Genomic DNA, 14,877 nt, shown 5'->3' with positions numbered 1-14,877 from the left:
GGCTCTGGAATTAGTTTTAGTAATAGCTTGTCATTGAGATGCAGGCTGCTTTGGTGCTAGCTAATGGAAGCCCCTCTATTGCTCCATTGCCTTTCTGCCTGGGTCACTGCACAGCCCTGGTTACTGAGCCAATGTGGGAGTTCCTACTGCCAAGCCTTCCTCCATGGCAAAAGGACTATTGGCTCATCGAGGCTCATCCGCTTTGCTATCCCTAGGGTGGGAAGGCTGGGAAAGCTCATATAAGGATGTGGGACTTCCTTTCCATTTATCTTTGTCTTCTGAATTGAATACCCAAACTCCTTTTCCGACTTGTACAGATTGTGGTTTTTATCTTATGTATATGTGCGTGGAAAAGGAAGATGTGTTAAAAAGAAACTAGAGTTGTTAACAAGCACACACTTAATCTGGGACAATAATGAAATCTGGCTAGCAGTTTCCTACATCTACCTCAGACTTGGCTCACAGAGGCATCCAGGAATAAAAGGTTTGTTTTCTCATCCCTGTTTTACCCGTTGTTCTGCTGCCATCACTGCAGACTAGCCCAGAAAGGGTGTGCTTTTTCTTATTTTGGGTGTTCTTTCTTCATACTGATAGCTAAGGATCTGATGGAGCTCCCAAGAAAGCTTCCTGCTGCTTGCCTGCATCAGGAACTCTGGTTAGGGTGGGATATGTGGAAGAGACTGGAGGGACAGCTTTTTGTGAGAATGCAATGGGCAGATCTGGAGATGGTATCTGCAGTTTGCTGTGGAAAGTGGCTTCTTGTCGTGTGGCTACGAAATGGCTCACTGAAGTCACTGTGTAAACAACATTCTTCTTACACAGTAGAAAATTTTTTTGTTTTCTTTTTTTAAGGGTCTAAACATTGGAATTATTCAATTTGAGCCTAATTATATTTACAACGTGAGTTGTTAAGCTCAGAAATATGTACAAACTTCCTTTCAGTGAGACTTTATTATTATGTTGGAGTCTGATTTTCTGAGTTTATAAATTGACTTCAGTAAATATTTTTATAAAACTCTGCAACTGAAAAAATAGGACTGGGTACTCTGAAATGGTATTCATTTCCTTTTCTTAGGAATTCTTTAAAATTAGCTTATATTTTGTTTGTTCTTGTTCCTTATTTCTTATTTTTTGCCTAATTTCACAGAATTTTTTAAAACACTGTATAAAAGGTTCTTTGTATGATAAAAATTACTTAGTGGTATTAGAGTTTTAAAAACCAAAGGCCCACATGTTTATTAATTGTTTTCACTAATATTCAGATGAGTTCCCCCATCAACCATCAACGCACCCCCAACACATACACACATATGAATATAGCAGAAATTAAAGCCACCTCGTGCTGCGTTAAGTGCATGAGCCATAATATACACCAGGTGTAGTAATTAGCAGGCACAGGAAGGCTGTCTATTTGTCTGGTTTTGCTGCTGTTGCTGTATCCCCCTGTGTTTTCACACCATCAGATAGTTGGATTTAATTGAGGCCACATCAGATGAGGCATTACTGACACCTTTAATTGAATGAGCATCCAGGGAGGATTAACTCATAATATTGATTGGCTTTTAGCCACTTGCTCAGAAGGGTGTCTGGGTAGCTTATTAGTTGCCTTTATTTACACCTTTATGCAAAGAGTGCAAATAGGAATTCTTAGTGCAATATGTTTTTCTAAGTACTCTTAATAACTTTTTTAAAAGGACTGATAATAAAAATGCAAATGTATTTAATTTTTTATTACCAGTTCTGAATAAATATGTGTAAATGTATGTGCCTACACATTTACATATACCTGGTGTTTTGAAATATGGCAGTAGGAAAGCAGCCAGAAGCATTTCATCAAAGTGTTTCAATTTTCTGAATGATACTAATCAGCTATTAGAAAATAGACATGGCAGGTAGAAGAGAATTGCTGAAAATGTACTATGCAATTATGGTATGATAGCATACTACCACAAAGTATAAATAAAGCCAATAAATCATAGCAGTGTTATATATGCCTCAGATTATGACATATGGGTTGTAGGAATGTTCCAAATCCTTAGTAATCTTCAAGATTTATTTGGTTGCTGGTTATTAGAACAGACAGTGTTTCATTTAACATTTTCAATGATTTTCTCCCTTTCAAAGGAGAAATCAGAAAAGTTCTTTGAGTTTTAGTTTTTTGTTTTTGGGTTTTTTTAACCAGGGGAAAAGAGGCTTTATTTCTCTTTATTCCTAGCTACAGCAGGAAGCAGTGGCATTTGCATTACAATAGGCAGTGTTCATGACTTGTACACTATATAAATACATTGTTTTTACAGGTTACATTTAATTATGAATTGCTTTGAAACATCTTTATAATTAAGTTTGTATATTACATTCATAAGTGTTTTCTCTAGTGTAATAATATATGCATGCAGTCTAACTATTGTTTATATTTGCTTTAATTATCTCTTTACTTAGTTGTCAAAATCTTTATGCTAACTCAACACAACTTTTGGTCTTTGAAATTACCTTGGTTTGCTGTTATGCCGTTTGTTTATTCTTATTCTTTTAGTTTCTTTTTTTTTTCTTAATAGTGAAAGACCATTGTGTGATACAATAGCGACTGGGATGGTTTTATGCAATCCCTGGTACTTTGCCCATTTTGAATCTATATCAAATCATTTTTTTAAGTGTCTTTATGTCAGTGGGGAGGTAAAGAGAGTTAATGAAATTTTTGGATTTTAAAAGTGTTCCTGGTAATGTATTCTATTTTAATCAACAAAAATTTCTACTAGTGACACATGTGGAAAAAGTAGCAAATCTTAACTGCTGTTTCTAGAAGCCTTTCTGCTCACTTTTACTTGCAATTTGTGGTAACATGGTCTTCCTCTTCTTTTCCTGCACCCTCTTTTTTTCTTGTCTTTCTTTGTTTTTTCTTTCTTGTATATTTGGGTCTTGTCATGCCCACTCAACAGTATCTCCTCCTGCAGAGTCCATTGATGTTCACAGACCAAGCCCAGCAGGATGTTATCATGGTCCTCAAATTTCCCTCCAATTCCCCTGTCACTCATGTAGCAGCCAACACCCAGCCTGGTTTAGTGACTCCTGCTGTGATCACGGTCACTGCTAACAGGCTGTTTGCTGTGAACAAGTGGCACAACCTTCCTGGTAAGTAAAGAAATATTATATAAGACACAGTAACTGCTGAGCGCTGTATAAAGATAATATAATATCCACTTAAATATAGTATATTTCAACATTTAAGCTTTTAATTGTCAATCAGTAGTCTTAATTAAAACGTGGAATACTTTGAGAGGTCCCATTTGAGGCATACAGTACAAATGTTTAAAACACACCATTCTGGCACAGCACACGTAGCTCAGTGAGTAGGGCACCGGCCACATACACTGAAGCAGGCGGTTCGAACCTGGCCCAGGTCTGCTAAACAACAATGACAGCTGCAACAAAAAATAACCCTGTATTGTGGCAGGCACCTATAGTCCCAGCTACTTGGGAAGCTGAGGCAAGAGAATCGCTTAAGCCCAAGAGTTAGAGGTTGTTGTGACACCATGGCACTCTACCAAGGGCGACATAGTGAAACGCTGTCTCAAAAAACAACAAAACAACAACTATAAATATATATATAGAACAGGATATATTTATATATATAAATATATATATCCTGTTCTTTAGCATCAAGTGGTTTATATTTATCCTTAGAAATATTTCTAATATATGGTATTTTGATATAGTGATACTCTGTATTTAATCTCCACAGTTTGTATTTATTTATCAAATAGTCACCTTTTTTACTCATTTATTTATTCAATGAATACTTCTCATTGTCTACTGTGTGCTAGAAACTGTACCTTTTAATACATGGCATAAAGGCATAATAGTATGTGTTGTGGATAAAAGAAAAAAGAACACTTTAGTTACACAGCCAAAATACTTCATACCCCTAAGTACTTTCTGTTCTTCTATGAATAGTCGTGCTCAACTGAAATAACCATTAGAATCAGAAAGTGTCCAGATTTGAAGACACACTGCAGTTTGTATACTCTAGCACACATTTTATCAGTGAAGACACTGAGCCCAGGGACCTTGCTTCATTTAGCATCACATATGCCCTGTCTGTGGCAGAATTTGAACCCAAGCTTTCTGACTCAGATTTTATCATCACCCTCTTTATTTTTTGCCTTTCATTAGAGTTAGCATGTTGAGACTGGATTTAGCACCATTCATTTTTAGTTAGACTTGTTTTTGTTTGTTTGTTGGGTAACAAGGAGGAAAATCAGCTCGGCGCCTATAGCCCAGTGAGTAGGGCACCGGCCCCATACACTGAGGCTGGTGGGTTCCAGCCTTGCCCAGGCCTGCTAAACAGCAGGCCTACAGTTTTTTTGTATGATAACTACAACAAAAATAAAGAGCCAGCGTTGTGGCAGGCATCTGTAGTCCCAGCTACTCGGGAGGCTGAGGCAAGAGAATAGCATAAGCCCAAGAGTTGGAGGTTGCTGTGAACTATGATGCCACGATACCAAGGACGACATAGTGAGACTCTGTCTCAAAAAAAAAAGAGGGAGGGGGGAGGAAAATTTTTTAAACTTCTGGAGATTATGGGCTTTTATTTTTTCCAAGCCATTGTTTTAGGTAGAAAAATTTTTTTAAAGTAGATTTTATTAGTCCGTTAACTTGTCAATTTAATCTGTAAATTATGCTTAAAGCCTATTAGAACACCTGAAATGGTTGCAAAAGAATAAATTCTTGAATAAAGACCTTATGCCATTTAAATGCAAGAGCTTTTCAAATGGAACAAAATTGACATTCAAACAAAATTTGGTACATTGACTAAGCTAAATAAGATGTACCAATCACAAAGAATCTATGGTTTGTATCAAAACTGATTAAATACAGCCATTTTCCTGGCTATTGAAAAGAAATGTCAATATTTGATTGAGACTAGATTTCAGGAAAAGCAGAGACAATAAAAATGAGTCAGATGTTTAATATTATAATTATGTCCTTTTATTCCTCTCTCTCTAAGTGAACTTCTCTTATGGAGGTAAATGTCTATGCAAATGACATATTCTAGGACTAAATGTTAAAATTTAGTTAAGAAATACGATTTTTGGTTTTTCTAAATACTACTTTCGTTAAAAGGAAAACATCCTGGCGGTATGTTCTACTGAACACACTAGGGGACTTACCTACTCTGCATGTAGTTATCCGTAGAGCTTTGCAGGTGCTTCAGGGCCATCACAAATGATACTTATTCTGGGTGGCTGTTTGTAACAACCCTGAGAACTTCTTTAGTTTAAACAGTGACAGCACATGTAGGGAGTGACAAACCTCTTCTACTGCTGGCAAGCCCTGACTGCTCTCCGCCTCCTATCTTTGCTTCAGCCCACCAAAGAGCTAGCTCAGCAGGAACTGAGTTTGATCAGCAAGGGGCTGCTAGGTCACCTGCTCATATTCAGATTGTTAGGCAACTCCCTGAGCAGTGACAGCTAAGCTCCTGACTTTGTCCTTTCCAGCAAGTCCATGTCCCTGACTAAAAAGCTTGATTCTCATACTACTTGGCAGTGCGGTGTTCTCTTCCCCACTTCCAGTTTTCTTTAACTATGCAAAGTGATTAAGGGCTAGGGTCCTGCTGCTTGAGTACGACTTACACCATGTTCTCAGCCCAAGCTTTCCTTTCTATAGGATAAGAGCTTAGAGGGCTGCATAATTCTATAGATTTGTTGCCTGTAATTCTCTGTGAGACTTTACTGCATCTGTGCCTGTGTCACTGGAGGTGTTTGTCCCCATCCTGTACATACATTCTACCTTCACAGTAGGACACAGCACCTGTTCACCAGGTAAATGCAGAGAAAGATAACATAATACATTACAGGTGATTATCTTTCTAGACTGTGATATCTAGTTGGAGCTACACTTATACCTCAGAATATGAAGCGTCCATATTCTATTAGGTCTGTGCCTCACTTTAGATATATTTACATAAATCTAATGTTTCATCTTATCTCATGCTACCTTTGCCTGACAGCATGCCTTGATTTAAAACAAACGTTAAAAATGCCTAACAGTTTTCTCAAATAAATAATCAAATTTATATTCCACTAGTTTTTCTTTTAATTATAGCTTCTGTTTCTTTTCTAAAGACTTGTGATTTTCATAGCACACTCATTAGAAAGCCTCCTGTCATTTCTTTGAGAAATTTTTTGGGTCCTGATTTAAAAGAGAAACAATATTTATCCTCCCTTCTCATTCAAAGGTTTGAAAAACCTCCAAAAAAAAAAGCAGCCAATTTTCATAGAGCATGTTCTAATTTCTAAGTACTATTTTAATCATTTTTTGTGGATGAACCTATTCCTCTCGACAACATGTAGGCACAGTAGGTTCTACACATATAATCAGTTTGCATCATATGAAATTGCCTCTTTATACGTCAAAAAGGTCAGGTATTGCCAATTTCAAATGGTCCAACCTAACTCATCTGGCCTATTTTACAGATCAAGAAATGGAAACACAGAGGTTATATAACTTGTGCAGGGTCATACAGGCAGTCAGGGGCAGAGTTAAGATTTGAGGCATGACCAAACCTCCTTGAAACTTCTTTCACTGACAGTTTGGTTTCAATGTTTCTGTGATCCCAGATTCTCAGAGAAGTATGGAAAAATTCTCAAGGTATTAGAGCTGCCTGACATGGGTATTACTGGAAGTAAATGACACTGTTGGGTAAACCAGAGGCTACAGTGCACTTTTCTCTCATCATTTTTGTGATTTCTTTACTAGCAGACCCAGTAATCAGCAAAGACTAATACCTTCAATAAATAAAAATGAGTCATATGGCTTCCTTTCTTCAAGTACTTTAGTTTCTTACACCTACTCAACTATAATTTTTAGTGCCAGTAGTGCACTTAGGTATTTTATCAGTCTCAGTGATCTTCCAAGCATCTTTTAAAAGCTGGCATTTACTAACTAGGGAAATTATGACATCATAAGTTTTAAAATAATCTAATGAAGTCATTGAAATGCATTCCTTTTTTTTTTTTTTTAAGAGACAGAGGCTTGCTACGTTGCCCAGGCTGATCTTGAATTCTTGGCCTCAAGAAGTCCCTCTTAGTAGCTGGGACTACAGGCACATGCCACCACGCCTAGCTGTACTCACTTTTTATTTTCAGTTCCTCAAGGGCAGTCAGAAAAATTTCCGAAAATCTGATGGTATTAAACAGAGCTCTAATACCAACCAAGCAGTAATGTAAGTGCTTGTGAGTCTATAAAAGGCAGATGCTGACCAATGGCTGAGTCATTTGTGAGAAAACAGCTTGGAAAAGGGCCCAGAATTTATCGGAACTATGAAGCTCAAAAAGATCATCTATTCCAAACCCTTCATTTTAGGGCTTATGATTAGCCTAAAGTTGCATAGCTAGCCAGTGGCAGCTCCTGATTTCTATATACTTCCTCTCTACCTACAGTCCTTCCACTTTTCACTGGGAAAAAGCCTGCAAAACCTTTTTTCAATTACGAAATAAGTATGTCTGAATCTTTAATATCATTTTGAGAATTGAACAAACTATTCTTAGTATAGATTGATTTTTGTTACTCATTTGCTTCTCAGGGTATTTTTAAATTGAAACCATGGATATATTAAATATTAATAATTTTTTTAAAAACCCTCAATCCAATCTTTAAGAAAATATTTCAGCCAAATGCATTTAGCTGAAACATTTATCTGCGGATAGCTTGCTTTCTTTTTATTCAAACTTAAAATTGATTGATTTTTTAAGTGATGGATGAAACATTAAATGTTCTCTGACTTAGAGCTTTGCCTTTCTCTATCATAAATTGACGTTTTTGTGGATCCTTTGTGCTGCAGCATTCAAAACTGCCTTTTTAAGAAGTAACAAAAAAATAGTATTTGCTACAGTCAGCAGATGGTTGTCACATTTTGTTTTCAGTGCGCTTTACCACTTAATTTTGTTTTGTTGCAGCATCAGAGGTTGCCAGTCAAGCATCTGCTATAGCTTATGGCCTAGGACTGGAGCCACTGCTGATGGCACATGTTCAGAACAGCACTAATCTAAAATAAATGTTTAATAAGCTAACCATAAAAGCACCTGGATTTTTGTTCTTTAAATTTCACAAAACTGCATGAGAGATTTGGAGGTTGGAAACAATTCTCCATAAGGTTTGACTTATGTATTTGTAGGTAGTTTAGTATATGAAAAATAATGCTTTTTTTTTTTAATCTTTTGTGAATTCCAGCTCATCAAGGTGCTGTACAAGACCAGCCATACCAGCTGCCAGTGGAAATCGATCCTCTCATAGGTCTGTCACTTCCTTCTCTCTTTGCGATTCATTAAGCTCTGTATGGTGGCCCTGAAGTGTAGATTACAGTTGTTTTTCACTTGCTGGTTGCTGGGAATGGAATTTTCCTGATAAACCATTTGCATGCAAATTGGAATGCAATGAGCTGTGGCTATGCTGGTATTTCATCAACTCCCCCTCGTTGGTTTGCCTAATTTGAACAGGCCTAGGACGCGTGTCACTGAAAATTAATATGGATGCTGTAATAATGTGTGATTGAGAATGCGCATGAAGTACTGTCAGGATAATATTGGATCTTTTCATCACTCAGACTTGTTGATGAGCAGGAGCGAGGCACGTTATGATGAATTGGTGCACTGGTAATGTGATGGAGCTCCTTTGCTAGGAAAATTTTCATAATAACAGTAGGGTTCTTAGCAGCACTGTGTGTGAAAAATAAAACTGTAGTGCCAGGGTTTCATCATTAATGGAGCTCAATCCTTTCTTCCTGGACCCTCTGTTCAGTCTGAGGAGATTAATGTGCAATTGCAAAACATTTTCGAAGTTGAAATACATTGCCCAGCCAATAGTAGTGTTAAGATATTTGTATTCATTTTTCTAGGGTCATACAGCCCAATAATTGCCATTGGAGGTTAAATTTGTTCAGAGGAGAAATAGGGAGGAGACCAGAAAGAGCCTTTGAGATGAAATGAGCATCTGTAGCAGATGACTTCCAGTATTTAATTACTGTTATGCTTTTTGAGTAGGTTAGTTGAAATCTCTAGTTTAGCATTTTTCATCCTTAGGTGAGGGGATTTCAAGTGTGGCATCATTAAGAATATTAAACTTTCATTTTGAAGATGCTATTCTGTACCTTTTAGGATAAAAAACTTACTTGCCTGGGTGTTAGGGTGTGCTACCAGCATGGATATTTATCCTGTAATTTTGTCAAACTTCCTTGGCACAAATAAATTGGTTAGAATTTTAAAGTTTTTACAGAAAGCATCTGAATGAGCAGGTTTACTATTTTGAAATCCAAGATGTTCCCTCTATGTACTCACCTTTTTTTTTTTTTTTAAGCCATTGTTTCTAAATGGCTACCATTCACAAATGGACTATCAGGATGAACAAAAATAATCTTAAGCTCAAAACTAATTCAGTGCTGGGATCGTGCCTGTAATCCCAGCACTTCGGGAGGCTGAGGGGGGTGGAGTTAGAGACTAACCTGTGCAAGAGCAAGAACCTGTTACTAAAAAAATAAGTAAAAAATCAATTCATTTATCATTTCCCCAAGTATAAGCAGAAATTTAAGACATATTATCTATATGAAGGATAAAGGCTACTCTGATTCCTAAATCTTATTTTGCTTTAAGTAGATATGATTTACCATACATATTTTAAAAATGTTCACTTGGGTAGTTTTAAAAGTCACCAAAAAGTCTATTTGCTAGGTCATTTAAAGCATTATTTCTGAATGATAGATTCATTGTTTGCTTATAGGGATGTCCAAAGCATGGCCCATAGGCCATGTGCAGACTATGTGAGGACTTTTTTGTTTATCTGTAGTGGCAGATATCACAAAAATTATGCACAGATCATTTTTTTTTCCTGCTCATCAGCTTTCATTAATGTTTATGTATTTAATGTATAGCCCAAGACAACTCTTCTTGCAGTGTGGCCCAGCGAAGCCAAAATGTTGGATGTACCTGCAAGTCTAATTAAAAGAATCCAGCAATTGTAACCCTTTATACCAAGCATGGGTAAACTTTTTCTGTAAATGGACAGATAATAAATACAAGCCTTGTAAGACTTAAGATCTCAAACATAACCACAGGTTGAGTATCCCTAATCTGAAATGATCCAAAATCTGAAACTTTTTGAATGCTGATATGACACTCACTACAAGTGGAAAATCTCACACCTGACCTCACGTGATAGGTCACAATTGAAACACAGTCAAAACTTTGTTTCATGCACAAAATTATTAAAAATATTGGATAGAATTACCTTCAGGCTGTGTGTAGAAGGTGCATATAAACCATAAATGAATGTTGTGTATAGACTTGGGTACTATTCCTAAGATACCTCATTAATATGCAAATACTCCAAAATTTTTTTTAAAAATTTGAAATCCAAAACAGTCCTGGTTCTAAGCATTTCAGATAAAGGATACCCAACCTACACTTAAGTCTGCCTAATTATAGTACATAACCACCATAGAAAAATACAAACAGGTAAGCATGGCTATGTTCCAGTGAAACTTTATAAACAAAATCAAGTACTAGCTAGATTTGGCCTTTTGCCCATAGTTTTGCTGTCCCTGTTCTAGATCAATAGTTACTCCCTATTATTTTAAGCCATGTACCTTCTCATACATTTTTGATATCTGAAAGTTTTCATCACAAGTTTAATAGTTGCTAAGGTATGCAATTTCTGGCATAGTATAAAAAATTTAATATATCCAATGGAATCTAATACATGTATCAGAGTGAAGTGATAACTCAAGATTTTCTGATTTTTAAAAAAATGTATAGGCCAGGCGCAGTGGCTCACACCTGTAATCCTAGCACTCTGGGAGTCCAAGGGTAGATTGCTTAAGCTCACGAGTTCAAGACCAGCCTGAGCAAGAGGGAGAACCCGTCTCTACTAAAAATAGGGAGAAAAAAAAACTAGCTGGGCATAGTGGCTCATGCCTGTAGTCCCACCTACTCAGGAGGCTGAGGCAAGAGCATTGCTCAAGCCCAAGAATTTGATGTAGCTATGAGCTATGATGATACCATGGCGGCATTCTACCCAGGGCTATAGAGTGAAATTTTGTCTTTAAAAACCAGAAGGGAAAAACTCTTTAACAGTGAAAATTTCACATTATTCCTTTTTTCTTCTTGAATTTATATTTTCATCCTGTTTCACCCACATATTTTATCTTAACTTTTAAAAATTGATAACCCTGTTATACTTTTTAGCAATAAAAGTATTTATGGAATGTTCAGCATATGTATCTAAATTTAAGTTTAAAAATTTTCTAAGACCATAGGCTTACCTTTTAAAAAATTAGGGTGGCGCCTGTGGCTCAAGGAGTAGGGCGCCGGTCCCATATGCCAGAGGTGGCGGGTTCAAACCCAGCCCTGGCCAATAACAAAAAAAAAAAAAAAAAAAAAAGTTAAAAAATTAATCTGCATTAAGTGATCATTACAAATATTAACATATACTATTATTATAAAATTTAATAAACATTTATTAAATATAAAAAATGAACACTCATTAGAAATACATCTTTAATGAAATGGATGGGGCGTTACCCCCAACTTGCTCATGTATTCAGTATTTATTGCTGAGTGAGACAGGATTTGTCAGTGGATCTATCATATTTGTTTGTTTTTATAAAGAGATGCCTTGACAAATGTTACATAAGAAAATAGACAGGAAAAGAAGAGTCTTATTTTAACATTGCCATTCAAATCTTTGAACTCTTTCTGTTAGGGACAAAATTCATATAGCAATCTTTTATAAAGAATTTTTTTTATGACGTATTATTAAATTATTTTAACAATCTGTCATTAAAATTATTTTTAATGATCTACCAATTGGAAGCATGATTAGATCCTCATTCCATTTTATTGAAAGCAATGAATTAGAAACTATCTGCAGAATGATTTGATACCTAGGAATTCAGTATCACGTTCATATTTTGAATTGTCTCACTTTTGGCTCCCAAGAGATTTTTATATTCTGGAGCAAAGCACCATAGTAAGATTCTTCATGGAAGAGAAATAAGCTTTTATCTTTTCTAGTGGAAGAAAGGCATGAGAAAAGAGAGATAAGAAAAGAAAACTCACAAGCCAATTCTCAGGCAAATCGGTTTCAGACAGGAGAATATATGAAAGTTGAGGAACTATAAATGGATTCCTTAAAACCATCTGAATTTGCGTAACTCTTAGGAAGTCTAATACCCCTGGGGGTATGCATGTCCCAGTTTGAAGACTGCTATCTAGACAAATATACCTTAGATAGATGGGGACTTTGCATTGTTAAATTGTAAGTAAGCAGTTGCTTGGAAAATAGTTCATCTGAATGCTGAAGTGACAGCAGCCTTTATCTATGGGTACCTTGTGGTCACTCAGTTCAAAATTATGCACATACCCACATCTGCTGAGGAGGTCCTCTCAAGAGATCACCCTCCCAAATAATGACCACTAGAAGTTTATATCATAGGAGCAGAAGGCATATAAACACTGACAAAAATAAACATTTTTACAGTTCTCATATGGAATGAAGTACTGTAGCAAATGTAGAAGGTACTGCATATCTTGTTTTTAATTGCTAGGTTTCTTGGAATTAAAATTTATCACACAGCTTCACTATAGTGGGATACTGTCTTTCTTGATGTACTGTGATATCCATTAAAGCCTTCCTTACCTGCCATCAACTTGCCTTTGTGTAGATGAAGAGGGAAAAATGATTCCCAACTAGAATTCTGTCCTTTTTAAACTGTCTATATAAAACTGCCCATGTAAAACTGCTATAACTTCTAGCCCATTATTCCCCCAAAGCATATAAAGCCTAAATTATCAGTTATCTAATGATCTTGAATGGTTAAATTGTATCAACAGACCCCAGCAGAATTTTGCAGTATTGCACACTTACTGTATGTATGTCTGCTCTGCTGTGTATGCCACAAGGGCAGGGAACACTTCAGTCCTCTTTGTCCCGGTGGTTCCCAGCACAGTCCTGGAGAATATTTTGAACACATTTTTTCTTCTGTTTTATATTCTGAGCTTTCTATTAAACTACTTACATTAACTTAGTTATTATGTAGAATGAGTATATTATAGACATTTCTCTTTTTATCAATAATGTATAATTTTTTAAAAAAATACATTGAAAATTGTGATAAAAAGCTTAGTAATCAGATGAAATTTTTTTTGTTTATTCTTATTTCTGGTACAACCAATTTTCATTAGCTGTAAAAGAACTACTATTTGTTTTGGAAAGATGATCGTAAAAATAAATCCTTAGATCTCTGGAAACAGAACTTTCTATAATATTTGGTTAGCTTCAATGCCAAAAAAAGCACTTCAGTGACAATTCCTTTTCTGGTAATGGCACACTTGATAGTGTGTTCCTAGGTGATTATTACTCTCCCCACGTGCTTAGTGTTGCTCTATGTATGACCTTTTGCCCTGTGACAAACCACATCTCAGGTGCTCTGGAGCACTTTGAAAACATACTGCCAGGCTGTCTTGTTTTATTGCTTAAATAAGGAGTAAGAAAGTGGCAGTCTGCTGTGCTTTGACTTTTTCAATTACAAGAATCTTTAATAAATAGTCATTCTGTCCTTCCCTTACATGCAAGTGCAGCTGTAAACGGAGGGAATGGGAGTTCCCATCTAGTCAAATTAAAGACCCGTTAAAGCCAAAGTAGTACAAGATGCTACAATATTTCACATATATGACATTTAAATCCTAATATCTCTTCCTTGTGACAAAATGTTAAAGGTAATAGATTGTCACAACATGAACCATTCTCATGACAATAGATGTAATGAGATTGTCAGAAACACAAACCTAACTGTGATGCAGTCTGGAGATTGTAATCTAGTTTGGTCCTGCCCAAGAGCTAGAAAGCATGTTCTGTGAATTGTATACTATTTTTAAATTGTAGTATATTAGTATTTATTTCCTTTGAGCAAAATTTTGCACTGAGATATTGAATTTAGCTGCCTAGATTCTTCTGGCAATCAGATATGTTTTCCTATTTGGTTTTTCAAATATTATTGTATTTAAAATGGATGATCAGGTATCCTTATCCTGGACTATGTCTCCACTACTTCACTCTCAACTCCCAATATGACAAACTATAGGGTTTCTCTGCCCTTGTGTGTGTAATAGGTATTTTTTCCCCCTCTATTCTCACAGCCAGCAACACAGGAATGCACAGAAGGCAAATCACTGACCTTTTAGACCAAAGTATTCAAGTGCATTCCCAGTGCTTTGTCATCACATCAGACAACCGCTATATTCTCATCTGTGGCTTCTGGGATAAGAGTTTCCGAGTCTATTCTACAGACACAGGTAATTTTTATTTATCAGTGAACGAATGTTTCCTCGAGTGATTTAGAATGCTTTCTCATCTTCTTCCTTCAAAAATTATAGAATTTTTAAAATGAATAAAATAAAGAAGACACTATTTTCCCCTTTCAGGTAATAATCTACTATCCATCTACTGTAATATTAGCTTTAGCATGTTTTTAAGAGGCAGTTTTTTATATTAAGTTTGTCTTCCACGCTCAGGCCTACAGAATAAGTGATTTATTTTGAAGGCATTTCCTGGTATATGAACACCATACACCAGTATTTGCATAATCTTGTGGCCACAGCACAAACGAATAGGTGTATTTTCTCACTTTTGTAAGCACATCTCTTGGCAGTAGATATCTTGCCTCCACCCAATTCTGCATAGAATCTTGCTGAAAGCTACATCATCATCACCAGAAAAGTAGCTGACTACTGATTTTATGTGTGACTGGAGCCCTTGTTAAGATATGAAAGTTTAAGTATACAGATTGATTTGCATGTATATGAATAAGGAATAAATCAAGCTCAACTC

At 36.1% G+C, this 14,877-nt stretch overlaps 2 protein-coding genes across 4 annotated transcripts in view; one reads left to right on the top strand and one right to left on the bottom strand.

The window, feature by feature from the left end:
• DCLK2 (doublecortin like kinase 2) overlaps window positions 1-14,877 on the bottom strand; it is a 289,567-nt gene that overhangs the window by 42,721 nt on the left and 231,969 nt on the right. The gene's annotated exons all lie outside the window — the stretch shown is intronic.
• Window positions 1-14,877, top strand: part of LRBA (LPS responsive beige-like anchor protein) — a 791,645-nt gene that overhangs the window by 734,606 nt on the left and 42,162 nt on the right. For 2 of the 3 annotated variants that reach the window (XM_053582486.1, XM_053582475.1), the window contains exons 50-52: window positions 2,937-3,129; window positions 8,230-8,292; window positions 14,187-14,342. In XM_053582486.1, the coding sequence (XP_053438461.1) occupies window positions 2,937-3,129; window positions 8,230-8,292; window positions 14,187-14,342 (412 nt within the window). The remainder of the gene's footprint in view (window positions 1-2,936; window positions 3,130-8,229; window positions 8,293-14,186; window positions 14,343-14,877) is intronic. The other variant, XM_053582498.1, reaches the window with a different exon arrangement.

The sequence above is a fragment of the Nycticebus coucang genome, chromosome 1, assembly GCF_027406575.1.
Source record: "Nycticebus coucang isolate mNycCou1 chromosome 1, mNycCou1.pri, whole genome shotgun sequence".
Taxonomy (NCBI): Eukaryota; Metazoa; Chordata; class Mammalia; order Primates; family Lorisidae; genus Nycticebus; species Nycticebus coucang.
Note: the sequence above shows the minus strand (reverse complement) of the source record. Positions and strands in the feature narration are given on the sequence as shown.